We start from the raw sequence: 27,776 nt of genomic DNA on the forward strand, positions 1-27,776 counted from the left end.
ACTTACATTATTTGCAACGCACGGATAGGATCCCACATTCATTTCTGAATCCACGTGTTTGTCTGTGTCGAGAGAAAGCAATAAGCACTATGTTATGCAACAAAGATAGCAAACAAAATCAAACAAACAACACCAATGATAATCGTAATAATCATCATAACAGATTTTTGTTTTTGATAGTAATAATGATTACGTATCTATATCACAACGGAGGAAATAACAACAGGGTTGAATGCTTGTGTAGTGTTGTCGCCGTAGGATATTAGTATCAATTTTCAAATTTTCCTGGAGACCTCGTCTGTACGCCATTTTTTAAAGATATAGTCCATGACGTCATGCCATGTTTATCCACATCTATATATTTATGTATATACATTGTTTTGTTTTTAGTGATTATATTTTGGATCGTCTTTCTTTCTGACATATCTGTCCTCCCTCTCTCTGCGTTCCTCATAAATTACGATCCATCATCAAGTCCATTCATGATGGGCCCCACTTACAAGCTCTGCTTCTTGTGGACTCATAACCTTTTGCTTCATGCTCATTCATTACTGTGACTATGTCTGGTTTTCAATAGATTGAATTAAACTGAATCCATTCTGGTGTGAGCTATGTATTCATGTTTCTATACGTAACCATATCTATAAATTCATTTGTTTGTGTGCGTGAGAAGGAGATTGGATCGGCATCATGCCATGTCTTACCCACGTCAATCTGCCCTTCTATCGGGCTGCTCCATCGCTGCTGCCCGTCGAGCACGGCGTAGCTGTAGATGTCGATGTCGTACAGTTTCTCTTTTGCCCTGAACGAGTGCGTCAGCGTTGTCGGATCGTCCAACTCCTCGTCTTCCTGCGTCTTGTCGGTGAAGAAGAACCACACGCGGTAACCGTCGACGTGTCCGGCGGGGCTCGACCACGATATCGTGACGTCCTTTCCTTCGTTGTACACATAAAAGCAAGGTACCTCTCCAGGATCTGCTTGTGGACACACAGAAAGGGGTGAGCGCAATTAAATGCAGCCAATTTATTTATACATTTACTGTGCGTGATATTACGCCGCTGTTGTATAGTATTGTATTACTTTGTATTATATTGCATTGAATTCATTCTATTGCATTCTATTTTCCCTTAAGAAACCTGAAATATGACATACATATTACAACACGCATGTATGGAAATTTTGCAATATCATTATGTCTACATGATATCGCTAGTTTTCAGAGGGTTGCAGATTAAGAAAGAGAAACGAAAAGAGAAACGAGATACGAAAAATTCTTGAATACCACTAGATAAAAATGGGAATGTGCAATTGGAAATGTAACGGTACAATTATGTATTGGCGATAATATTAAATGGTCAATGTATATAATTTGAAGACAAAAACAGTGAGACACTTACACGTAAATGTCTGCACTGATTGAACATTGCTCAGCTGGTCCACATTGACGACTCGCACATCGACATCGTAAATCATTCCCGGCGTAAGGTTCGACACGGTGGCGCTCGACGCTGTCGAATCGACGGTGACGGAGGATCCAGAGCCGGACTCTGAGGTCAGGGAAGCCGCCATCTGAAACCCTGTGTAAGCTGTCGATGGCGAGCTATACGACCACGATACCGTAATGGAAGTTGAATCACTTGAAGTAACCGTTACTGACTCCACATCGTCCGGAACTAGGATGATACAACAACCGGATGTGAAATTCTATCACTGCACGTCTAGGGCTTCAATCATAGAGCTATAGCATTTGTGATACGGTTATTTGTGGGTTTTCCGTGCTAGAATGCCTCCTTGCTATAAACTATTTGTATATTCTGTATTCACTCGTTTCTCTCTCTCTCTCTTTCTCTCCATTTACTCTCAACCTTTTTATGTATCTGTCTATTTATCTATTGAACTCTATTTATAGTTATATATATATATATATATATATATATATATATATATATATATATATATACCTAACCATACATCCATTAATCTGTTCATCTCTCCTCCGATCTACCATATCTGTCTCTGACGCTCCTTAACTTTGTTTCAGCGCTCAAGTTCAACACTACATATATGTTTACCCACCTTTCTCCCCCTTGTTTGGTGAATATTATTGTCTCTACAACTTTTCCATGTTCTTTTTTTTTCTTCCTTTCTGCCTGTTTCTTCAACCACATTATGCTAATTTAAAAAGTGCGAACACTTTGCATGTAAATCCGTGCAACTTCTCGTACCTCATTGGAAATGTTGTACTTACCGTCATAAATGACGCCAACTTCACAGACGTAACCCAAACTTTCGTCACATTTGACAAGTCTAATGAGCGGCGTGACAAGCGACGCTATTGGGTGGATGATATAGCATCCGTCTTCGCAGGCTGGGTACGGTCCAATCAAATACTTTGTCCCAACTTGCAATCTACAAACAAGAGGTTGAAGTTGCAGGAGAAGACAAGCAATGCAGAATATCATTTTCGTCGTTATGTTTGCATGGTGTGTCCCCCAGTGTCGAAAGTGATACCTATGTTGTTTTCATGAGGATGATGTCTTCAAACAACAACCTAATGGATGACATACTTGATATGTACACTTCAAAATTTTAATGATTATGAAAAAAAAAAACCCCGTAAAATAGAGTTTTCAATATGATTGTTGGTACGTCGGATAATAAAGTAGTCACTGTTGGTCTTTGTTGATAAGTTAGCTCGTCACTGTTAGCACAGCAGTTTTCACATACTAAACAGTCAAAAGGTAGAGTGTATTACTGTTCAAGGTACAAAACACGCGAGAAGAGCCATTGAATAAAAAAAAAAACATTACACGAGGTCATGCTTGATCAATAACCACCTAAGAAAAGTAGATACAAGAATCATTTTCGATGGTGAGGTGAAGCCCGTAAATGTAAATATCAGATAGGATTACATAGCCAACACTTCCTTCATTAAAAGTTCTGCAACACCCATTTCTGTTGAGATGGAAAACCTTCTAGTCACGATCGTAAATTTGATCATTATGCAAACATTATCTAAAACATTTGAGATTCATGTTCGCTATAGATAGCTACACCGCTTGCTTTAAAGTCTTTCTGGAGGTTGGACATTAATATCTTATTCTTCATTGAAAAAAATCGATATACTTCTTTTTATTTTTGACATAGGGGATAGACTGTAATAGCAGAGAGAGAGAGAGAGAGAGAGAGCACGACTTAGAAAACTGTAAGGATGGTAGAGAGAAGAGAAGATAAAGAGAGGTATATAATACGTTTTATATTCAGAGAGAGAGAGAGAGAGAGAGAAAGGAGGAAATATAATCTTTGAATAGCCTTTGTCATGAACAGATTATGAAATGAGATCAGCGTCTTAGTGTATTATCCGTTTTGTCTTTGCTTTCCGAGTCACATTGCCTGTTTCCAAGCTAACTCCTTTTAATTCCATCATTTTTGTTGTATGTTGTATGTTATTCTGATTAGATAAGAATAAGATTATTTTAATCTCTCACGGAAACGCATGACAATAAGAGAATATGACGATAGAGGGAGGGGGCTTATTATATCTAGACGTACATCTCCGTGCCATGGTCACAATAAGAAGGCATTGCAGTAATAGCGAGTTTTAGATCTGCGTCGCAAACGCTTAACTGACACATAATCTAGGGTTGAACAATGGGAACAGCTTTCTCGCGCATGCGCAGAACACCATTTTTGGCCTAAAGGCGTCGTCTCCAGCGTTACTGTCGCAGATCTATTAAAGCTTGCTAAAAATGATAGCCTTGTCGTCTTTGGCTGAACTAAGCCCGATGGGAGAAAGTTCCATGTAGTTATTGTTTACAAAACATTCTAATGGTATCAAACTTAATTCAAATTTCATTTGATTTGATTTGATTTGATTTGATTTGATTTATTTATTCTCTGTATGCCATTTTTTTTTTCAAATACTTCAACTTTCTGCAATTTCATTAACAAAGTACAAAATAATGGTCGTATACTTTCAACAATTTTCGTCTTTTTCGTCAATCAATGCGTCTGTAATATAATTGTATGAGTAACATCTTAATAATTTGCATACAGAACGATTGCCAAGAATAAGCACAAAGCTTGACTGTTTGGCAACCGATAACAAATAACATTACAATCAAGAAAAACAAGAGGGTCCAACATGATGCTCGTGGAATAAGGGTTAGAGAAAGAGGGAGAGAGAGAGAGAGAGAGAGAGGGAGAAGAATGGAAGGGGAGGAGATTATAAAAACCTCCCGATACTAGTCTCGCCAGATCAACTCGACATACCTACGTTGTACGTACCTAGACACATACATACTTGCACATATCTATACTTACAAGTTACAGTGATGTATTCACATAATAAGTGTTGCTTTTGTCATGTAAAAGTTACATTGAATGAGAAAGAGAGAGAAGGAGAAGAAGACAAAAAGCAATCATCTACACAGCATGAATTTCTACGTGCCCTTTCAGGGTATGATGTTATAGTGAACCATGATTTGCCCGACATAACATGAATAATGAACAACAGAGAAGAAATGAATCCCAGTGGATCAGAGGAGCACAGTATACTGCAGGTGCATCCGCATGTGCAGAGACTCGGAGAGAAAGAAACATAATAGATACAACAATGAACAAAGAATGAGTTGTTAAGTGTTTCTACAGAAAGTATTACTGGTACTGTGAAATCAACATGTTCTTCACTGCTTTTTTAAATGAATAAGTAGACTTGATGTTACGTATCTCTACAAATCTCTACAAAGTGCCTGTTCCTTCCTTTGAGAGTTGTTTTGTTTGTTTGTTTTTATCTGTCGTTGGTATAGATATGCTAAAATATCTAATACTCGGAAACCAAAAATTTGAACGCAACGAGAAAGACTGTATTGAATGCGTCTTCTCCTTGGAAGTGAAAATCCTACGAAAAATCCACAATGTTGTTCAGAATGAGAAGGGCGCTAAGTTGTCTTAAACACTGTGGGTTTAGTGACAACTTAACGCACTTATCATTCTCAACCGACGATATTTGTATTGTTATGATTATCAAACCATACTAGTTTTTCTACAACAACAACAACAACAGCAGCAGCAGCAGCAGCAGCAACAACAACAACAACAACAACAACAACAACAACAACAACAACAATAACAACAACAACAACAACTAACATAACAACATACACGAAAAGCAACTAGTTAAGATCTTCCCTTGCACGCAAATGCTTCATCTACATCACTTTGTCCACCGGGACGACCTTCGAGTGAATCATTTAATATTTCAGAGGTCTGGAACGACACTCTAAAATTCATTGTTCGTAGTGCAATGGTCTAACTTGTGTTTGTGTGTGTTTGTATATGTATGTGTGTTTATGTGTTGTCTGTTTTTGTCAATACCTCCTCCATGCAAACGATGACGAAGACACAGAAATACAAAAGCACGAACACACAAGCAAACATTAAACACCCAGTACATATATGTATATACATCCTTCAGTCACAGTCCTTGGAATATAGTGTTTAAAAAGCCGTTTCTTTAAATTCTTCATTGTGACATTGTAGGTAGTGTGTTCCTAATTGCTCTCTCTCTCTCTCTCTCTCTGCGCCACCTTCCATTCAGAAAGTCAATATCATCCATTAACGTCACTCGTGCTTGATATCACCCTTTCTTGGTAGCAATGTCTCGTCGCTTTCTGTGCATGATGTGTGTGTGTTGCTTGTGTGTGTGTGTGTGGGGGGGGGGAATAGTGTGTCTTCCTATCATGGTATTCGTCGTTTGAAGCAAATGGACGGGGGTAATAATAATAATGATAGAGGCGGTAAATATTTACTCATTCCAACTGTCATTAGAGCTGCGGCGTCATAAGCGCGGGAATGTTTTATTGAAGGCCAAGGCACGAATGGTCGGAATCGACAGATAAATATTGCCCATCGATTTAGACTGAGGCAAGAGGCAATTGATCTTAGACGTTTGTTGATATTGTCCCGGCTAATATCAAATGTAAATTGCTCATGGATGATCATAATGTTGTCATTTTAGTTGCTTGTGAAGCAATGGAATGTCCTTTTCTTTGTCTTAAATACAATTATTGCATACAGTCTGTGTGCTAATTAGTTCTTCAGGTCTTCACGCCCTGCCAGGTAATTCCATCTCTGAGTTTCAAAATCTATATCACTTTATGTTATATGTAATTATGTGATTATTATGTCACACAATATATCATTTCATTTAAACAACCTCCACAAGGAGGTTGCCAAAACGGAGAGGATATCCTACTAGATTCCATTCTTAACAGAGATAGATAGAGGGAAGAGAGAAAAGATCGGATGGAAGGTGTGGGGAAAAGAGAGGGAGGAAAAAAATTATACAGAGCTACGTATCTTACTACTCGCTGTGTGGTTACAGCTCACTAACGTGGTACGTAGACAGAATTCGTCGTGCACAAGTGCCAATTGATTATGCAAACAGTGCGGCATTAGAAAAGAGGTGAAAATTCAACGGAAAGTGAAGATGATAAAAGTGCTAATTACAGGCATTCAGCAGCAACTCTAACGTCTGACCCACGACAAATTAAGTTGAGGGCGGATACTGAGAAAATGCAAAGTATCAAATTAATATGGTTCTTTGCTCGTTTTTAGTTGAGTTTGAGTTTGAGTTTGAGTTTATTTATAACAACAACATACGTTTGAACACATGTTTATACATCAATATTAATACATAGCACATGTAACTGTCTAACCGATCTAAACAAAACATTGAATATAATCTATAATATATAATTGATAAATGATTATGTAATATAAAACTATTAATCTAAAAAGAGCTACAATATGGCAATGTTGTACACAATGAGGTTGCTAAAAGAACCAAGAGGTATCACAGGTGCTAGTAGGTGTTGGTCCTTTTAAACACGTATTACATAATTAACTATTGAAATACGTTAAAAAAATACTGTTATAACATTATTGATTTGTAGTACCATTGTCTATACAGATTTAATGTGTTTTGCTAAATTACTTCGGAAATTTTTCCTGGTATTAATACTCCTTAATTTTTTTGGCAAAGCATTCCACAATTTCACTCCTATATAAGAAAGTGAGAGTTGGCCATACATAGTTTTGCATTTTGGTAGATAAAGCAAGCCTTCCTTTTTCCCCCTTGTTGAATAAGAATGTTGGATGTTTTGACAATATTCTACTAAATCATGTGGCATATTTCCCTTTGATAAATCAAATATAAATGTACAGATGTAAAGATTATGCAGTTTAAATACATCCATTACTCCCAGTTTTTGAAATAGGGGATCAGAAGGTGTTCTGAGTGGACTGAAAGTGATAGCTCGCATGGCCATTTTCTGACTAAGACGAAGGCAGTTTAGATAAGATTTGCATGTACTCCCCCACACTTCAATTCCATATGTTATGTTGGACTGGATAAAGGATTTGTAAAGTAGAATAAGTGTATGTTGGGGGACACAGTGTCGTAATTTAAACAGAATACCAACCTTCCGTCTTACACATTTATTTACAGCTTGTATGTGACTTTTCCAAGTCAAATGACTATCAATGCATATTCCAACAAAAGATTCCTCATTCACTCTACTAATGACATTACCTGATAGTTTCATTGTTCCTTTTACTGTAACTTCCCATTTTTTTACTTTTTATAATCATATAATTTGTTTTTTTTTTTCAAATTAATTGTCACTTTATTAGAATTGCACCAGTCTTGAATTTTCCCTAAATGCAGATTGATAATCCCCATGTAAACTTCCCTCTGGCCAACATTGAATGTATGAAATATATTTGAATCGTCGGCAAATAGTCTAAAATCAAAAAACGAAGTTGAATTTGGCAGGTCGTTTATATATATTAAGAAGAGCGTTTTCCCGAGAACTGATCCTTGTGGTACACCACACTTTAACCCGTTGAGGACGGTTTGATTTTGCTACAACACGCATTTCCCATAGACACTTGCCCGAGTATACTCGGGACTCGTCCTCAACGGGTTAAGGTATTCGGACTACTGACTGTTTCCTTTTAACATATTACTTGTGGTCGATTCGCAAGATAACTCTGAAACCATTGTAAAGGTTTGCCGCGAATGCCATAAAAACTCAACTTGCTTAAGAGGATCTTGTGGTTTATTGTGTCGAAGGCCTTTTGAAAATCAATAAATACACCAATAGTGTGTTTACCTTTATTGATAGACGTTAGAAGTGAATTCACAAGGTTGATTACAGAGAGCTTAGTACTGTATTTTTTACGGAAACCGTATTGATGTTTGTATAAAATACTGTGTGCGTCCAAAAAATCCACCAACCACTTGTTGACAATTTTTTCAAAAATCTTAGCAATTACTGGCAATACTGAAATTGGTCTGTAATTGCCCGGTTCTTCCCTAGAACCTTTCTTGTAAATTGGAGTAACTTTTGCAGTTTTCAGAGCATCTGGGAAAACTCCATTTTCGAGTGACAAATTGAAGATATAAGCCAGTGGCTCAGAAATTAGATGCGCTGAGTCCTTTAGCAAACGTATTGGTATATTGTCAAAACCATGTGCTTTCCTTTTATCCAATGCCTGGAAGTAATTGCAGATTTCCCCAGGTGTAACTGGTGCCCAAAATAATGATTTTTCATTTCTCAATGAGAGATATTCCATTATGATTTCCACTCTCTGCTGGAATCACTTCTGCTAACTTTGGGCCAATGTTCACGAAAAAGTCATTGAAGGTCTCGGCTATATCTTTTTCTGTTGTGATAATCCTTTCTACTCCATCAGTATTTGTTACCAATTTATCCACTTCAGTATTCTTTTTACCTCTATTTCCGCCATTCAGTAATTCATTGAAACGAAACGTTTCAGCGAAACGTTTGCGTACATCGTCACGAAGGCCTTCACATGGCTAATTGTGCTTATTGCCTTATTGTAATTATTGTATTACATTGTATTAGAGAGTGTACAATATGTTTCCTACTTAAAACACATTGTTATAACTTGACAACGTCCCACCACCTGCAATGACCTGTGTGTATGCGTAACGTCATATTTCTTCCATGCGCAGTGTGTGTATTTATGTTTCTTTGTTTGTTAGAAAAGATGCGTCGGTTACTAATGGAATGGTGAAACTGTGATGCTTCCTGTGCAGTGCTGCGCCAAAAGAAAAAAAAAAAACAGTAAAAAAAAAAAGCGGGGAAAGACAACACTCTTCTTGCAGTGTCGGTCCTATTGGAGCGACGCCATAAAGTAGTTATGTGGAACTACCAAAAAAAAAGTTATATAATGTGATGTGATGTGAACGATGAATATGAATATGATTCTGTTGCCACACTGTGAGTGAAAAGGTAACCCGCTCGTCATTAAACGGAACTCCCTGTCGGCTCTGTATAAAGTTGTCGACGTACCGAGAGTCCACGGGTTAATAACTTACCCCATGCCGCTGGCTACGTCTGCCTTCTCCGAGTCGCTTTCAAACACGGCTAAGGAGGCGCCCCCGTACAGGTTGTTGCACGCGGTCTCGGCGGCGGATGAAGTGGCCGCCGTAGATCCTACGTGGTAGCATCGCTCCGCAATTAGCTCAAATTCAGCTGGGCAAGATACTGCGAGAATGTAAAGAAACGTCAAACAAGCAATATTAAACATGTTAAAGGAGAACCCAAGATGATTTTCAAACGTTTACATTTCAACAACTATAAGTTGGTTATACTGGGTATAGGGTTTCAAAATAGACCTGTATAGTGATTGGGATAAGGAGTAAGAATGATTTCAAAATTTGAACGAGGATGATGACATAGCAGCTTCACCATAAGATGCATGAGCTGAGGGCTCAAGGAAACAGAACAAAAAAAAAAAGAAGAAGAAGAAAGCGTGCATAAATTTTACACAGGTGACATTGTATAAGCAAGCGGTATTAAATTTTCATTTCTGGAATATGTGAGCCTCGACTCATGCATTCTTACAGCGAGTCCCTACTCATTATATGTCATTATCCTTATTCAGTGTAATTTGTTTTTGTTTTGTTTTTTCAAAGTATTAGTTTCTCTGCGGAAGGATCACTACTAAGGCTGTCTATTTATTACAGTGTAATTGCATCTTGTGATATTATGAAAGTCGCCTGGACCACTTGATCCCTTCAAGAGAATAGAAATAATTGAAGCGGATTGATATACTGTACTGATGAACATTAATTCTTTCGTAATTCTTTCGATGAACGTTATTCGTTCGATGAACGTTGATTCTTTCTTTGTTACGATTCAGTTACAGTTTGCCCATGCATTTCTCTATCTAAAATTATGTTTTGTTTCATTGCAAGAAAAAAATGGACTGCATTTAGATCTTATTTGAATATGCAAACTTTAAAATGTACTTTATTTTCTTTATAATTATGCAAATGTATTATAGTATGCTTTCCTGGAAATGAAATAAAATAAAATGAAATGAAATGATGGAATATATTGGTAAAGATAGTGACTGCAACACTAATCATCAAGATATTAGAATGATCATAACAATACGGAAATACCGAAGCTAACAATGCCATTGTCAATAGGGATTCCAACTACGATATAGGTAACAATGTTGAAAGTTACACTTTTGATAAAAAGCTGCCATTGGGATTTCATTAGAGGGACCGTTGTTTTTTCTCACATAGGCTCTACTCATTATTTTCCTAAATGCATTCTACTCATACTTCACCAAGACAATGTAACTGGATCAACACAGGAACTAAAACCACAGATAATTTAGGTATATCGCGAGAAACTTGGGTAGGGGCTTAAACTTCAGTGAAGTATCAATCTTGATAATTTTCATGAATTTCGTCTTGTAAAATCGATAGAACCATTACACAATAATATGCACAGCAGCTGTAAATGAAGGCTCCGGTTACGACGAAATTTCCCGGACTCTGCACCGTACGGTATAGGCGCGCCAAAGAGAGAGAGGAAAAAAAAAATCAATTCTGATATTTTCACTTGTCTCATCATGGTTCCTATGTAAATCGTGCGGTGACGTGAAATGGCCTTGACAGATACATAATTATTGTGGTTGTCATAGCTACGCAAAGATGATGCACATTAATTAAGGAAGCGATCAGCAGTAGTTTACATGTGTATAAGTAAAAATTATTCTCAGTTTTGTGCTTTCTTGCAATATGTCACAGACAAACACACACACAAACAATAAAAAAAGAATATGAGTGGAGAACTTTTCTCCAAAGCGAATCACACACTCTTAGTTGAAACAGACAGAGATGATGACCCTATGTTTTTGCATACTATTATATGTCACGGAACAAACAATTTTACCTTATCCCATTGTCACATAGTACATTAGCATTTGAATCATTATTGCAATGTTGAGTTTTATCTCGTTTTTGATGCGGCTAAAAGACGGTCTGCGAACAAATCAGCTTTAAGAGGAACATTGTCTTCCCATTTCGTACTTGACTTCCTACCTTTGAGAGGAAAATGGATCTCATGACATTTGACGAAAGTGGTTTCGGTGCCTCTTGTTCAAGGACGACATTGTAGACATTAATTCCTAGAAGGAGTTGTAGCGAAAGGTATCTATTTTCGGGATGGGATAATTCATCTACCGTTACTTTGTTATTCACGTTAATCATCTCTTTGCCATATCTGTCAATTAACATTTTTCACGCATAACATTTTTGATAGTTTCAACATAGTTTGAACATTTCTTACTTTCCTATTTTCAACCGAGAAAAAAAAAATGAAATTTTGAAATCTTCAAAATGTCCTAATTTCCTGAGAACGTATAGGCTTGCCTTACACAAGTTACAGATAAGACATGATAGATCTTCAGGAACGTGTGTGTGTGTGTGTGAGAGAGAGAGAGAGAGAGAGGAATTGCAGATTAAACGTGGGCCTGACATGCCTGCAGTCACCAATCAAAACCGAACGGCATTAATCAACCAGTAACCATTAACATCAAAATCATAGAAAAGACCATTCTCGAACTCATACGGTATTTGGTAGGACCATTCTCTATCTAAAAATAAGGATTTTGTTCAATTCAATCTAGTCACGAATGCATATTTGGAGGTCATGATCATCAACCAAACACGGAGAGTGAGTTTTGTTCGACATTCCGTCGAGACGGCGAGACATTTTAATGAAAATTTATCGACGAAACCCAGGTCTGCGGGTCGATGCTGAACCTCATTGAAAAGTCGGTCAATTCTACAAAAGTAATGATGTGTCAAGAAAGGGATGGGGAAGGGCAGGACTGGGCAATGTTGTTTGGAGACCAGCCAACCAATATTTGTAATGATTTATCATTAGACACGCATAGTGAGTAGATACCATGATGCTCACACCAGGTATGAACATGTGTCACGTGATACCCTCATGCGACCACGCAGTCAATGCATTCCCGGGCATGAGTAAAGACATACTGGAAAACAAGATATATTCCGCAGCATAAGATATATCCCAACTGGAGCCAACGGCCTGTTTGAACATCTGAATACTAGAATCAGACATAGTATAGTTTCTATTTATTCATTTATTTATTCAGTCTTCTTTAAAAACAGGGTAGTCTTTTCAGAGCCAAAAGGCCTGCTTTCAAAAAGAGCCCTGTTAACATAAACATGCAATTACACATCGGAACATGTATTTGCATAAGTGTATTGCTAAAACAAAAAGTAATTACGACAAAACCAATATATACCAAGTCAAACACAATAACAACTTAACAGGAAGAAACAAACAAACAAACGGAAACAATTAAACTAAGCTCATAACAGAACAAGATACTACATAACAATACAGGGTAACCAACGTGCCACAGTGTCCACTGTGGCTAGGCTTCAGTTGGTGCGCAAAACTATGAGAAGAATAAACCAGAATTTACGTTAAATCTGCACTTAGAAGCTGATTGATTGTATTTGGGTCTTAAAAGAGTTCGTTTCACTTCATTTCGAAAGAACATCAAGATAATTTTTTTTTTTTTTTTTTTTTAGGGTTTACGGGCTATTCCATAATGTTAAATTCAAATTACTTGAGATCGATTGATTGCGACTGTCGTAAATGAAATATGAATCGCATTTTATTTTCCATGCCCTCCCCCCCCCCGTCAAAGTGTTTGAAAAACTGATAACGCCTACTAGATTCAGCCAAGGTAAAGCTTCCTTTTAAAAGATCATAGGCTTAAAGGTCAATAAATTGAATGAGCTCACAGAGTAAAGCGAAAAAAAAATGCCAGGAATCACCGAATGAAATCACCGAATATTTGACGTATTCATACCTGACATGGCTTCATGGAGAAAAGAAGTTAGCAGCAATGTGATCATCACCTGTGGGAATAAACGTGAAAGGAATGTATTAATAAATATTGATAGAAAATGACGTAAAATAAAGACTGCATGCATAAGAATAATTAATTCATAAAATAATGAGAAAATGTGCATATAAATTTCCGTCAAAATGAAATTCAACATAAATCATATTGAGACAGTCCCGAGAAAGGAATGAATATATTGACATTTCAAGTTCTTAAGAAACATTAGAAAGTTCGAGTGCTGCGCTTTCTCTGATCAAATTTGGATCAGATTTTTTGTTTTGATGCTCACTTATAACCATTTAAGAATCTTGCTGATCCTATCTTCTTCTTTTTTTTTCATTTTCGACATCTTTTCCGCGTTGTACATGACAACAGCGATTGGTTGTCATTTAAAAGTACAGAAAATCTAAGCACATCTTTAATTCTAACGACTATCAAATTCCCCTCATGGATCTTTTCTTCTTCTTTTTTCCTTTTTTTTTTTGAATGGAAGATATTACGAAACTTATTCTGCTTTCCTTTTTTTTGACGTTTTCTCTCACGATCTTTCGATGTTGTATTTTACAAACACACACAGAGACCCCCCCCCCATGCTATGTGTTCATTTCCATTCAAATAACACTTCGTCAATATTACAAACTAGTTCTGCTATAACAAAATAGCCGTAATTTGGACATATAAAAGACAAGTGTATTGTACCCTGTCTAAGTGCCACTTTTTTTTTTTCGTAGAAGTGGATATTATAAGTTGTAAATCATCATAATACACACGCACACAGGCATTCACATGCCCAGTTACCAAAGTATTAATACACTTACTTCGATGGAAAGATGCGATATCCTTGTCATCATAATTATCAGGCGCAGGTGTTACGGAGATACTCTTACAACCAACGAAATCAGCACAATCTTCTTGAATGTTCTCGATAGTTCTCTAGCCACCTTTGAAGTCATAGAAATGCTGGCTAATGACTTTTACCAGCCTCACGTCTGTTGATACTCACGTTCAGTGAAAGCGGTGACGTATACTGGAGTTATGACGATATCGCTGGCACCATCCCGTCAAAGAGATATTTCGTGAATAACGCGCATGCGCACACGAGCCTCGATAGCGCTGTTTCAGTGTAGTCAAAGCAAATATTCTCATTACACTCAAGCGCGTCAAAGTGTTTGCCTATGTACGCATTGAAGAAAATTGAAAGAGAAAAAGAAAGAGCAAGAAATCGAGATATGGATAAAGATGCACCCATAAAGAGGAGCAATGGAGAAAAAAAATCGCACATATACTTTTTGGTAGAATTAGAATTCCGTGCTGTATTATACCTGGCACCCCAATGCAATGGTTCACAGCTCATAATTGCGATTGCAACTGATGTAATTCCTGCTCAGTAAAAATGACTCTTTTACAGTGTGTTGCCATTTGTACGCATCCATGATGTGAAGTCTCACATTGGTAATATAATGTAGGAAAGTAGGAAATAAACAATACAAAGACGTGCTAAAAAGATAAAGTAAACTCGATGTATGCAGGCCTGCCCTATAATGTGCTAGAGTACGGATTATTAACTGTTACAGGGCTTGTGAAAATCTGCTTCTGCCTATGTGCATATCAAGTTTCCTGCCAGTTTCATATTCCTATAAAAGATCTACGAAAGGTGGTTTAAACGGTAGAAAAAAAAAGTGATGACGAGCTTAAAGACAAAAAAAAAAAGCAAGAAGAGAAAGAAAATGCGTAACATGTGCTTATCTTATCACACATACAAACGTACATAGATACATGCAAACATTTGCGATGGCCCGGCCACTAAGAAGGTTTCCCATTGAATGATTTTAGTAGGCTGACCACCATCAGGCAAAACGAAGGTGTAGAGCCCTGTATAGAGCATACGTTATTATTAAGTTTCTTGAAATTTAAAGATGTCATTCTACATGTTGCAAAACGTATTATTTGATTTATTGAGTTGTACCTCATCTTAGTTTTATTATTATTATCATCTTATTATTTAGAAGTGAACTGTAGGTGAGCTGAGTTTTGTGAAAAAAAGAGACTTGATTCCTCTCTTCAGATGATGTATGAGTGTGTACATCGCCTTGAACCCTGACCTAATACTCTTTATCGGAATGAAACAAGAAAAATATCAAATGTCTTCCCGGTGAGCTTGTGTCCAAACTCATCCATATGATCTTCTTTAATGCCTCACGCAAAGACGCGTCACTAATTAGAAACACACACACCCATATTGATCTTTCTTTATTAGGTCGCGTCGAGCTCTAGTTGTCATTGTTGTCTCTTTTATTTGACAGTGAAAAAAGATTAGCGCTTGTCCCCGTTTGTGGCAACATTGAATGACTTTTTCGTTTTCATTTAAATGAGTTTGAAGGTTATATCATTTTGGATAGCAATAATAACTGACTTCTTTCTATTTTTAGCCTTATGTTTACTCGTAGCCTGACATAATTGTCATAGAACAACTGATATCCAACAGGACAGTCAAATGAATTTCATTTAAAATCGTTAAGAACTGTGACTTAGCAGACAGTCAGTGATAAAGGTCGAAGATTCTTGAATTCCCTTTAGTATGGGCATCAAAATGCACCTTCATTGAATTCGTTTAAAAAGAGATTGAAGCTGTTTCTTCTCAAGTCTTGTGATGCAACGAAAGAAATTAATTTGAATGTATTTTGTAAGGACGACGTTATTTTTTCCACAGGCTTTTTACATGTCCGGAATAACACCCAGGAAAATGCTAAACTGCAGTGTCCACATGAAGGGATTTTCTTTCTTGGTGAGTGCTGTGAGGGGTTTTTCGTCGAAAATTTGGTCTGAATAAGTGGCACTGTTGGACTGAAATGCATTACCACCCTACTTCGTCATCTTTTCTACATATACATATATATATATATATATATATATAAAGACTTTGTTCGCAAGAACCGATAAGTCCATTTCTGAAAATTTTGAAGTACGGTCTCTGTCATAAAGTACAAAATAATATCTTTTAAATGATATACATTGGTCACTACATATAAAGGTACATTTTTGAAGTTATGGTCAAAAGAAGCAAAAAATTTCTTATTATTCTCTTTATTTTTTCTTCACCTTTAATCGCAAATATCTCCATTTGGCAAATATGGACTTATCGGTTTTTGCGAACAAACTCTTCATTATATACACACACATATGTAGATACTCTTGTGCCGTGAGTTTTATTGGTTAAAATTTTCTGCTCAAATGTGAATTTTCCCGAATATTTTTCACTACTACAACGCTGAAAACGAAAAACTGATAAAGGTCAGTCAACTTTAACCACTTTTATTTTTTATTTTTCATTTAGACAGCCAAGGTAAATATATCCATGAGTCTAAAAGACATGTAAACTGCATTATCATACATTATTTTGAAGTGAAATCGTGATGATATTAAATGTAAGGTACCTCAAGGTTCCATATTAGGGCCTCTGTTGTTTGGTATAAAACGGTTTTCTAGCTTTGAATTGTATACTTTCGCTGATGGTACATCCATTATTTTATCATATCATGATATAGGAACCGTTATCAATCGTCTTAATAGTGCATTATTAAAGATGACGAATTAGTTAGATCAAACAAATTATCTTTGAATGTTAACAAGACAAACTTTGTTCACTTCAGAAAACCGTAAATATCTTATTTTGATTTGTACGTTATACTCTCCTTTTTTATGTACATACTCTATATCACTCTTTTTTTCATTTGTTATTGCATTTGGAGAAAGAAAATGCAGAAATAACCAAAACCAAAACCAAACCAAAACAATGGATAACGAGTTTAGGCAGCTATTTAAACAGAAGTTTAGATGCACATGTTATGTGAGCAGAGTCACCGAAGTTCACAGGGACACCTTTCGACAATAGTTGTAGTGATAGTTAGAGCCGATTTCTTTGTCCTATACCTCAGCTTTATTAGAATAAACAGAAGAAAAAAAAAGACAAACACAAACAATAAAAAAAAAAAAAAAACAACACACAAACCCACTATAGATCTCGTTGAAACGTCGCCCATTTACATTTAAGATGGCGCTTTCGAACACCCGCGCCTTGATATGTAAAGATCTTTCACAACGACTTTGCCATCAATTTGTCGATATCTGCACGCTTTGTATGAAGTTAAGTGCTTGTCCGGTGACAAACAACACTTTAATTTTTGATACGGAATGGCAGCGTTCCGATCATCCCTATTCACTGCGGTGGTGAATGTGGAGGCACTTTTTCATGACAAAACCTCAATTCGTGCCCGTGACTTGCAAATGACAATGGTCGTGCAAACGAAGCCTTGAACCAACATCCAAGTGATGTTGACGGACGGAAAGATGGGATTTTTTGTCCTCTTTTCTAATACAGATACTGATAGGTAGAATACGACCTATCAATCAAAATAATACAGGCGGGTCGAAGGACTTATGAATGAATACAAATATTTCTCGGTCAGACACGTATAGGCGGCGATGGGGTGGGGTGGGTGGGATGTATCCCCCTTTAATATTTTGGAAGGTGCATGTCGTTCCCTTCGAATTTGAAAGCTTGATTCGCTTATTTTCTAGTTTGCTTAACTTTTTTGATAGACTCTGTACGTTTTACCTACGAAGCTGTTTTGAAAGTAGTGCTTTTTTCTATTTCCTAATATTCTTCCAAAGGGTTACGCCAGAATTTTGAATTCCAATTGCAAAAATAATGTTCTCTTGTATCCATTCATTTTGTCGCTGAATACTTATTTTCTTTCTTTTTAATAGAATAACTTTCAAAATATCCCCCCCCCCCCAATAGAAGACTTGATCGTTTAATCCAGTGCCCTCTCTCTCCCACATCTTCCGCCCTTTCGGTCCGCATCCCCCTCCCCCCCCCCCTCAAAAAACAACAACAACAACAACAACAACAACAACAACAACAACAACAAAAACAAAAACAAAACCATACTGCACAATGAAGGGGCACAGTCGTTCATTTTGTTGCTAAATCCATTTCCCTGTTTTGTTTGAACAGTATTTATACTCCAACAAAGTGTGTATCGGATGGTTGAAATTTAATCTAAGAATGCAAAAGTTCCCTCGAGTGGAAGGCTGGGGATACCCCATGTGTTTTCGCTGCCTCACTTGCATGTCCTCCCTTTCTCGTGGGGACTACCCCCCCCCCCCCACCTCCCCTTCCCCTTGTTGCATGAAATCGCCACCACTGGCATGACTGGTCAGGCAATAATGAAAATTAAATCCAAGCCTAAAGAAATCTGTTTTTCGCAACAATGGAATCGCGGAATCCTGGTATTTAAGCAAATCTTTCTATATCGGAAATGCTTTCAATGAACAGTTATCACTGCGAATTCCCATCACAGAAAATATCACACACAAAGAAAAAAAAAACCACAAACGAACTGATACTAACCATGCGAGATTGTTTGCCATTGAAGTGAAAATGAAAAATTCATTTCAATAACCAAACGTTTTTGTCAATCTTGATCAAAGGTAAAACCGAACAAAACGTAGTGTAAATAGTTTTCATCCCAATTGGAACGAGGAATATTAATAGATAGATAGATAGATAGATAGATAGATAGATAGATAGATAGATAGATAGATAAATAAATGAATAAATAAATGCAGATAGATAGATAGATAGATATACAGAGAGGTGACACAATTTCTGAGTATTCAATTGGTGAGTATGTGTGTGTGTGTGTGTGTGTGCGTGTGTGAATGTGAATGTGACAAAGGCCTTATACATTGAAATATGTATTCAAATGACCACATACTGATATGTGATTTCAGGAATGAAAGAATAAGAAGTCGAAAACCAAAGAAAATTTGTGTTTTGTTTGTAATTACATTACTGACATAAGTAGGTAGTACGCGCTTTTGAGCACGATAACCAATTAACTATTGCTGTCAAACTCCAACAAGCACCAAGCAGTAGTACCTCATCCTTTTAAAACGAAAGGAAAATAAGACAAGAAAGTTTTCATACCCAGTGCTTTGGCAAATTTTATTTATACACATGATTATGATGATATTCTCTCTATATATTTCATTGTAAAGAAATCTCCTTGCGATGCAACAATCTTAACGGTCAGTATGATTGTTGTTGCTTTATTGTTATCTAGCCCAAGCGTTATTCTCGAGCTAGAGCAGGTATTTAAAGAAATAGAAGGTATTGATACTGATGTGAACAGTGTCACTAGGAAAACTTTCTCTTTTTTTTTTTGGATAAATATTTACTGTTGAAGCACTTTATTCTAATAGAAAATCAAATACATCACGACTATTAGAGCTCACACATATACATCAAAAGAACCTTTTTTTATTTCTTTATTTTTTTTTTACTTTTGTTCACTCTGTCAAAGGGAATGACTGTACTTATGCTGATGCTCGGCTTTGTATGAATTTCTCTTTTTATTTCGTCAGCGTACATCAACATCGTATACACATTGAAATCAACAACTGAAACAATAATTGCTGCCTCATGAATGCCACTTTTTGCGAACATGGTAGCAAAGGCATGCCAACGCATTCGTCGTTACTCTCGCAAGACAAAGTTTAAATATCCTGCATTTTGTTGGTCTATCAATCAAATGTTCTTATGAGTGTAGAAATGCATGGGACTAAATATTCACATTTTGCTTTCAAGAGAGGCTTTTAGTGTTTAAGAGAGGTTTTAAGAGTTTTAAAAGACCGCCCCTATTCCACAACTACCTAAGTATATCAAACTCTTAACTTTATGAAGACACATATTCTTTAGTCTCATAACCCAAGATCAATGCCGTGTTTCACTGATAATCACAATGGCTATATTTACTTTCGTAGGAGAAAAAAAAAAAACCCAAACAACATACACACAAAGTTACTTGAATCTTTAAAAAAAAATAGATAAAGTCATTCATTTCCTTAGGTTATTATTTCGTTTTCTTTTTTTTTTTTTTTTTTTGTAAGTCGAAGCTGATTTTAATAGGGCCATATCCCGTTGGTGTGCTAGGCCAATAGAATTTAGTGCTCAGAGTCTAATGTGGGGAAGATGTGCCTTCAGCGGTGAACCGGTGACATCGCTGAATGAGTTAGCTTGACCGTCTGCACTTAGAGAGGTTGACTTTCCCGCCAAGACATGGCTCCAAAAGCATGATGAGCCCAGCAAACATGAACGCCATCCCGCCAGTGCAGAAGACAGCAGCATAATCACCGAAGACACCGTAGAGGGCGCCTGAGGCATTGAAATGAAAAACCACACAGACGTTTTGATTGGAGTGCAACTATTATACCTCGGCAAATTATTTTGAATTTCTACCATCTCTAAACATCGCGGCTAAATGAACCGCATTGCCAGAGGTAAACAACTATGGTTATCGCTTTTTTGTAAAGTCAATACATGCAGACTTACACGAAGTAATGTGATTTTCTTTTATTCGGAACCAAAATGTCGATTTACAAGAAGAATGTTATAGAAATTAACATAAACACAAACAGGACTGTCGATTCGTCGACTAACGCGATATCGCCTGAGGGGAGATTTGCTGATTTCTATTTCAAATGGTCTAAACTGACCTGCAAGACTAGAGAAAACCCCGTGGTGCAGGAAAATAATCATATTGTCGCTATTCTAAGAGTAAAGAGACGCAGAGGATGATTGAGTTTTATCAAACTTGCTTTCTGTTCCATTTAATCTGTCTTTACGATACTAATTGCAAACGCCACTATGTATGGTGCGTTCTTTTATGCTGTCTTATTTCGTCCTTTATAGCTTAATCATCTACCCATAAACGCACACAAGATTATTAAAGATTATCATAGAATGATTAGTGGAGGAAAAAAAAAATCTGACCGTCTCTTTCTTTGGAAAAAAAAAAACCACAACAACAACCAATGGATTCGACAGCTGCCGTGGACAGCTACATTGTCTAGTATAAAAAAATAACCTGCTATTGGGGGTCCAACAAAGAAACCGGCACCCTGCATTTCGATGACCAGCCCAAAAGAATACCCCAGAGTATCCAAGCCCACAAAGGCTACAAGGAGGGCGGGAGTCAGCGAATCAGTGGAGCCAGCGATGAGGGCGAAGAGGGAGGCGATTATGGACAGGCTGAGGTAGTTGGATGCCAGTGGCACGATACACAGCATCATCCCTGCCAGGACACAGCTCGTCACGTAGCCGATCATCCGCCGATGTTTGCCGAGGATACGATCGAACACGAAGCCCACGAAGATGCGGCCGAGCATGTCCGTGATTCCCATCACAGAGAGGATGAAGGACCATTCGTCGGCTCCGACACCCAACTGCAGGGCGAACGATTTGAAGTAGACGTACGGGAGTTGGTAGCCGATGCAAAGGACGAAATTTGACAGTGCAAATAACACTAGGAACCGATTCTTCAGGAGGAGGAAGATCTTGTAGAAAGGAGAAATAAAGCGCGCGCAACGGCTCTCTGCGTGCACTGACTCAGGGACAGCGATGGTAGTAGCGGATTGTATCCTATGAGAGAAGATATCCATTGCTGCTGTGTATGGCAAGATTTCCGTTAGTGTTCGTGTCTCTTCGGCTGCACATGTGTCCTCCGGCTCGTCAATTCGGAGACTCATCGGCTCGAGGTCCTTTCCCGGTACAAAGGAAAGGGCAGACTCTCGCTTGCTTGTCGATTTGCTGGCTGTAAAGTCCACCACGGATACGTTTTTGCTGGTCCCACCACCAGGCACGTTGTTGCTACTTCCGAGGGTAAGAAAGCTCCCCAGCGAAAACAGAGACTCTCTACCCTCCATGTCATTGACGCCCCAATCTTCCACGTCTTTTTTATGATCCTCCTCAAGCTCTAGCAGACGCCGCTGGTATTCCGCAGAGGACGGACGCTCCGGGATCAGGCTTGGCCGATAGGTGGCGCCACACAGACAGAGTGCCAATTCCATTGTTCCCAGGGCCAGGAATCCGTGACGCCAGCCGAGGCGGTCGATGATGATCTGGACAGTGGGTGAAAACACGAAAGTCCCGATGCCCGAGCCGGCCACGACGAACCCGGTGGCCACCGACCTCCGCTTCTCAAAAAATCGGCCCACCATCACAATGCACGGAAGGTAGCTCAGACCAAAGCCGAAACCTATGAAATTAAGGATTTAGATACACGATATGTTAGGCCCTACATGGAAGCTCGCTTAGTATTTGACGCCGTGTAAGATGCGTGATTTTCTTTCCTAGTCAAGTGGTATCCTGTTGGGGGACAAATCTTTGTATTTCATTCACATGTCACTCAGATGATCAGGAAAGCAAAAAAAAAAAAAACAAAAACAAAAACAAAAACAAAAACAAAACAATAACAATAACAGCATGACAGGCAAAGCAGTAAAACAAATTAGATCGCCTCTCTTTTTTGGCATTTCTTGGTGATCTAATTTCTGTGGTAAGACAGCTAGGATTTGGATCGGACGGATATTACTTAACTTATTATCCGACTATGTATTTATCGCCAGAAGAATTTTTTACTAAAACTTTAGACACAAGTACTGGTCCTGTTTAATACCCAAGCGACTCTTTAATCCTTTGTGTGCCAAGTTCATCTCCTGTCCATTGGTTTGTTTGTGAAATTTGTGCACATTTATTTTGACTTATTGGTACAAAAAGGGTTAATGACATAGAGTATAACCAAGAGCATGCGTTGATGCAATAGAATGGCAGTGACATTGTCATCTCTTAATTATATAGCCACAGAGACACTAGCATCGATTTTTACATCATCCATTTGTTTATCACTGGGGTCTACACTTACTGGTTGCTGATGCAGTGTTTACAAGCTATATACTGTACGTAAAATCATCTTTTGCTGTGCAAACAGCCGATCATCACATAATCTACTTATTGTTCTGCAATGTGTTTAGCTAAGTGACTAAGAAGTTACCAGTTAAGTGAAAATGGAAAGCATGTATCATGAAACGCATGTATTCAATCCGTCATAGCTCCCACAAAGAATCACAAAGGACGTATTATTCCGGGTCTTCACAATAATGAGTTGACTGACAATTTGTACACGTTGACTATGTACCATTCTCTTTCCTTTCAAACAGACAGGATTACCTGTCAGTGCCCCGTATGTGAAGAACAGGTAGTCGAGTGAGGGCGCTAGAGCACTCAGAGCAAGTCCTGTTCCAGACAACACTCCGCCAGCGATGGCGATTGCTCGTGCGCCGAATTTTCCCACGAGAATACTCGATATCGGGCCTTGGTGTAAAACAAACAGCGGGAATAGGAGAAGAGCAAACAATATTACACACTCATCTTGATCTTCGTCTAGTTGTCCCCCTCCTCCCTCCTCCCTATCTCTCTATGTCGATTGTCGTTCTATATCAGTATACGAATGCTGAAAAAAAAAAGAGTATTTGTATTAGATTTTAATCGCTGTCACTATTGCTTTGTATTACAACTATCATTCTATGGTTCTAGTTCAATTACCCCCTGGACAATTACCCCAGACCTTTACCCTGACCCTAACCCTAGTCCTAATCCCCAACCTAATCTTAACCCTTATCGAAACTCAAACCCCAAACCCAACAATAACCCTAATCCTTACTCTAACCTTTTCACTAGTTAGTATTTAGCCGGGGTATTATTGTCCTCGGGGGGTAATTGCCCTGATAAGCAGTCTTTTTTTTTTTTAAATAAAAAAAAAAAGAGATAACTGTCAGAAAAATGAATTCACCTTATATTTGTTTGTTGAAAACACAACTGAAAACTGGTAACCCTCCGTGTGCAACGTTTATTTCCTGTCCATAGATAAGTGTGTGTAAAAGTTGCGTACATTTTAGTCATTAACATAGAAAGGGTTTATCAAATATGAGACCTGGGGCCCGTTTCATAAAACTTGTCATCAGTGACAACTGCCACATTTCTATGACAAATTTGCTGTCAGCCAATCAGCTGCAAGGATTTCAGTATCTTGTCACATCTATGACAACTTGTCACTGATGACAAGTTGTCATAGATGTGACAAGCTACCGATATCCTTCCATCTGATTGGCTTAGAGCAATTGTCATAGAAATGTGGCACTTGTCACTGATAACAAGTCTTATGAAACGGGCTCCTGAACAGACTGCCATACAGATTTGGAATAGGTCGACATCAGATGATCAAAATGAGACACGAACCTACAAAGAGCATCGTTCCGAGAAGTGTGCTACCAGTCCAGGCTGTCTCCGAGTCGCTTCGACCGAACTCGGCGAGGAGTTCGACGTGGAAGACGCCCACCATGGCATACGTGAGACCAAACGTGAGCATGTGCGTCAACAGCGCCGCCATCATAATCACCCACGCCCATCCTCCGTCTAGGTGTCGAGAGGTGGCGCTGTCACGCGGACTTGCACGTTCTGCGTCGTTGTTGCGCGCGTCGCTCGTTGGAGTCTTGCGCTGCAGGGCGGTCAATTGTTCCGTGCCTGCAGCTGAGGTGACCGTTCTCTGTGTTGATGCTGCTTTGTTGATGCCAATTTGATGCACTGTAATACGGTTGTAACGATTCAACTTGTTATCAAACCCGAAGATAGCATTATATCATTAAGAAAATAATGGTCATTCATGCTTCAGTCCATAAAATATCTTTCACAAAATGAGAAAAATTATAGGAATGGAAATGGAGGGTATAACTAAAAAGCAAAGTTTGTATGATATGGGACAATCAGAAAATAAATAAGAAACAAAATATGACTTAATAAAACTGCAAACAAATTATAATTATAAAACAGAATAAAAATCTTCAATGTCAACTGACATAAAATCAAATAAAGGAAGGAAAGAAAAAAAAAAAGGAAAATCGAGGGAATGGTTACCTCTCACCCACTACTGTGACCCGGGGATAGGTTGTAGGGCCTACATTGTCGATATCTCATGAGATGACGATACTTCGATTAATCATCAGATTGTTTGAAATTCGAGACTTTTTGAACGGATTGTCCTACTCCCCCCCCCCCCTCCACCCAGTTTCACTGTTGTGTTCGTCTTCTGCTGTCTTATTTGTACTCACAAAATCCGAATGTTTGGAGTACATTCCCCTCTACGCCGTGCACTATAGGAAAATGAACGATCACACGGTGTTGCCATGGTTTTAAATGTAATGCGGGTACGACACTCTGAATTATCCTAATTGGTATATCCTGTTCGAACATCCATAAATCATCGTGTGAGTTCCCGCATTTTGTCCATTTTTTAAATTAGGGATAGCAGGTGACTATAATAATATGTGTTATTTGGGCAAATTGTTTTAAAGAGAAAACGAGGGATGACAGAGGGAAAGGGAGGGAAAGAGAGATAGATTGATAGATAGACAGATAAAGATAGATAGATAGATAGATAGATAGATAGATAGATAAAGATAGATAGATAGATAGATAGACAGATAGATAGATAGATAGATAGATAGATAGATAGATAGAGAGCGTGAGTTTGGGTTGGAAACACTACTGAATAGAAAGAGAGTAACAGTTCAATATACTGATCTACTGTATGTCGCCCTATCTGAACAGCTGGTTTTTTTTTTTCTCAATCTCTCATTTTGTGAAAGATGTTTTATGGACTGAAGCATGAATGACCATTTTTTTTTTAATCAAATGTATGAGAAGGGATATTTTTCATTGATTTCATGGAAGAACAAAAAAAATAAATCACTGATTCGTGAAAATCATTATGGGGCAACTTTGACGTTTTAGTTCCTGGAATGTCCAACTTATACAAAACGTCTGTCTTTCAGAAAAAAAAAAACGACGCCAAGATTAATAGAGATATGAATGTACTTCTTCATAATGACAGTCATCTATAAACGGTGCACTCTCTAGGAACAAATGAGATACACTGACGACAATCATTGTATCACACCCCCGCGTTGGTTTGAACACAAAGACACAAAGCGTCATAATCAGTTTGATAAACAATAATAATCATTAAGCAGCAGATATAACTTTATCGTAGAAGCTTTGTATTTTAGTTGGACCCTCCGTTTTCATTCACATCCTTACCTAATTTGTACTACATATGCATAATACAAGTATATCTATAAAAAAAAGTACACAAAATTGTGTTTTCTTCATTTTGTTACTCGTTATCACAGGTATTTTGTTAATTTGCGTTTTTGCAATTATTACGAATGTATGTTCTGCTTATACATTGTACATAATTTTATCAGTATATTTGATGGAAATGAAAATAAATTTGAACTTTGAACTTTGTTACCGATGAGCGTTATATACGCTTCGATGAACATAACATCATTCGCCGACACGTTGCAGACGGGTACGATTAAAGTGTACCCCGGTGTACTCGCAAATGAAGATCGATTCTAGTGGAGTACGTCTATGCTTCCATGCTACACTTATAGTGTATCTCCGTATATGCCTATTTTTCATGCCCTATTTTGCGTGAACGCGGATGACTGCAAAACGTGTAAGGGAATGGCCGGGCGCGTCTCGAGAGAAAATGGAAATGCATCACATTATTTTCTCTATTGTGGAAATTTCAATGGCAGGCTTTTTTCCACCTATTTGAAGTCAAGGTAATTTCAATTACCACAGTTGTAGCAAATCTAAACAAATGGCAGCCGTTTTTCATGAGATTGTCATCAATCGCCTTCTCCACTTTGTTATGGATTAATCATGAGACTATAGTTCGTTTATTTTTTTTTCCCCGTGGTACAGGCGGCCCTCAATTATAGTTGGGTCACAATTACATGTGCATGAGGACCATGAGTACAAATTACCGCTCTCTGTGATAGATGTTTGCATTTTCGATCAATCCAAATCTTACCTTCGATGACAGCCACCGACGATCTTGTTTGGAGTGCATTATGTTGATTGCCGTCCTTTTCACTCGTGGTGCTTGATGGCAGGGCGGTCGGCTCATCCATGCCGGCTGGTTGAGTTGCAGTATGTGTACGAGAGTAGTTCTTGCGAAGTGTGAAATGGGCCTGCGTTTTCCATCTTATATTTCCTACATGATCTATCTTTGGTTATAACATGTGCGCCTCTTCAGTCATTGTTTCGTTATGACTATTTTGCAAAAATTGTATTCATGGTTGTTCCGATGAAGTTAAAAATTATCAACCAGAAATTAGATACTATTAACATACTATCAACATTTTATGTACTTGTTCTCTTTAACGCTGGGCTCCTCACTGAAGTTTGCAACGGTGCTTACTGAGGGTAATGGTCGCGCGCATGACAACGACAGTGAATTGCGCGTCCCCACTTTACGCGTCATGTATTATTACCTCATGAATGCAATATCCAAGTGTACGCGATTTATTACCCACTTCATTCTTCAAAGAAACGCGATGACGTCATAAAGGTCTGAAACAAAAGAGAGCTCTCTGCAGCAGGGCGCCTAGTAGGGGTTAAACTATAGTGTGTAAAAAAAAATAAAATTATGCAACGTACATGTAAGTATGGCAAAGAAGATGATGAGTATGTATTCAAACCAAGTTGAATTTACATGACAGCATGATGTGTGCCTATCTACGAT

General features: G+C 38.0%; 1 protein-coding gene across 1 annotated transcript; it reads right to left on the reverse strand.

Moving 5' to 3' along the window:
• Positions 1 to 19,679: 19,679 nt before the first annotated feature.
• Positions 19,680 to 27,403, reverse strand: LOC140235973 (monocarboxylate transporter 12-like). The gene is made up of 5 exons (XM_072315962.1): positions 27,063 to 27,403; positions 24,422 to 24,766; positions 23,354 to 23,497; positions 21,213 to 22,382; positions 19,680 to 20,500 (listed from the first exon to the last, which is right to left on the reverse strand). Exons 1-5 carry the CDS (start codon positions 27,160 to 27,162, stop codon positions 20,358 to 20,360), a joined length of 1,902 nt encoding a protein of 633 aa, XP_072172063.1. The 5' UTR covers positions 27,163 to 27,403; the 3' UTR covers positions 19,680 to 20,357.
• Between the last annotated feature and the right edge of the window lie 373 nt (positions 27,404 to 27,776).

Source organism: Diadema setosum, chromosome 12 (assembly GCF_964275005.1).
Source record: "Diadema setosum chromosome 12, eeDiaSeto1, whole genome shotgun sequence".
Classification (NCBI taxonomy): domain Eukaryota; kingdom Metazoa; phylum Echinodermata; class Echinoidea; order Diadematoida; family Diadematidae; genus Diadema; species Diadema setosum.

Excerpts from the sequence above, each read along its gene's own strand:
- LOC140235973 (XM_072315962.1), bottom strand. The coding sequence starts at position 27,162 with ATGGATGAGCCGACCGCCCTGCCATCAAGCACCACGAGTGAAAAGGAC. Across the intron at positions 24,767-27,062 it reads GTCGGTGGCTGTCATCGAAG|TGCATCAAATTGGCATCAAC; the intron begins GTAAGATTTGGA and ends ACCGTATTACAG. Across the intron at positions 22,383-23,353 it reads CACATACGGGGCACTGACAG|GTTTCGGCTTTGGTCTGAGC; the intron begins GTAATCCTGTCT and ends TTAATTTCATAG.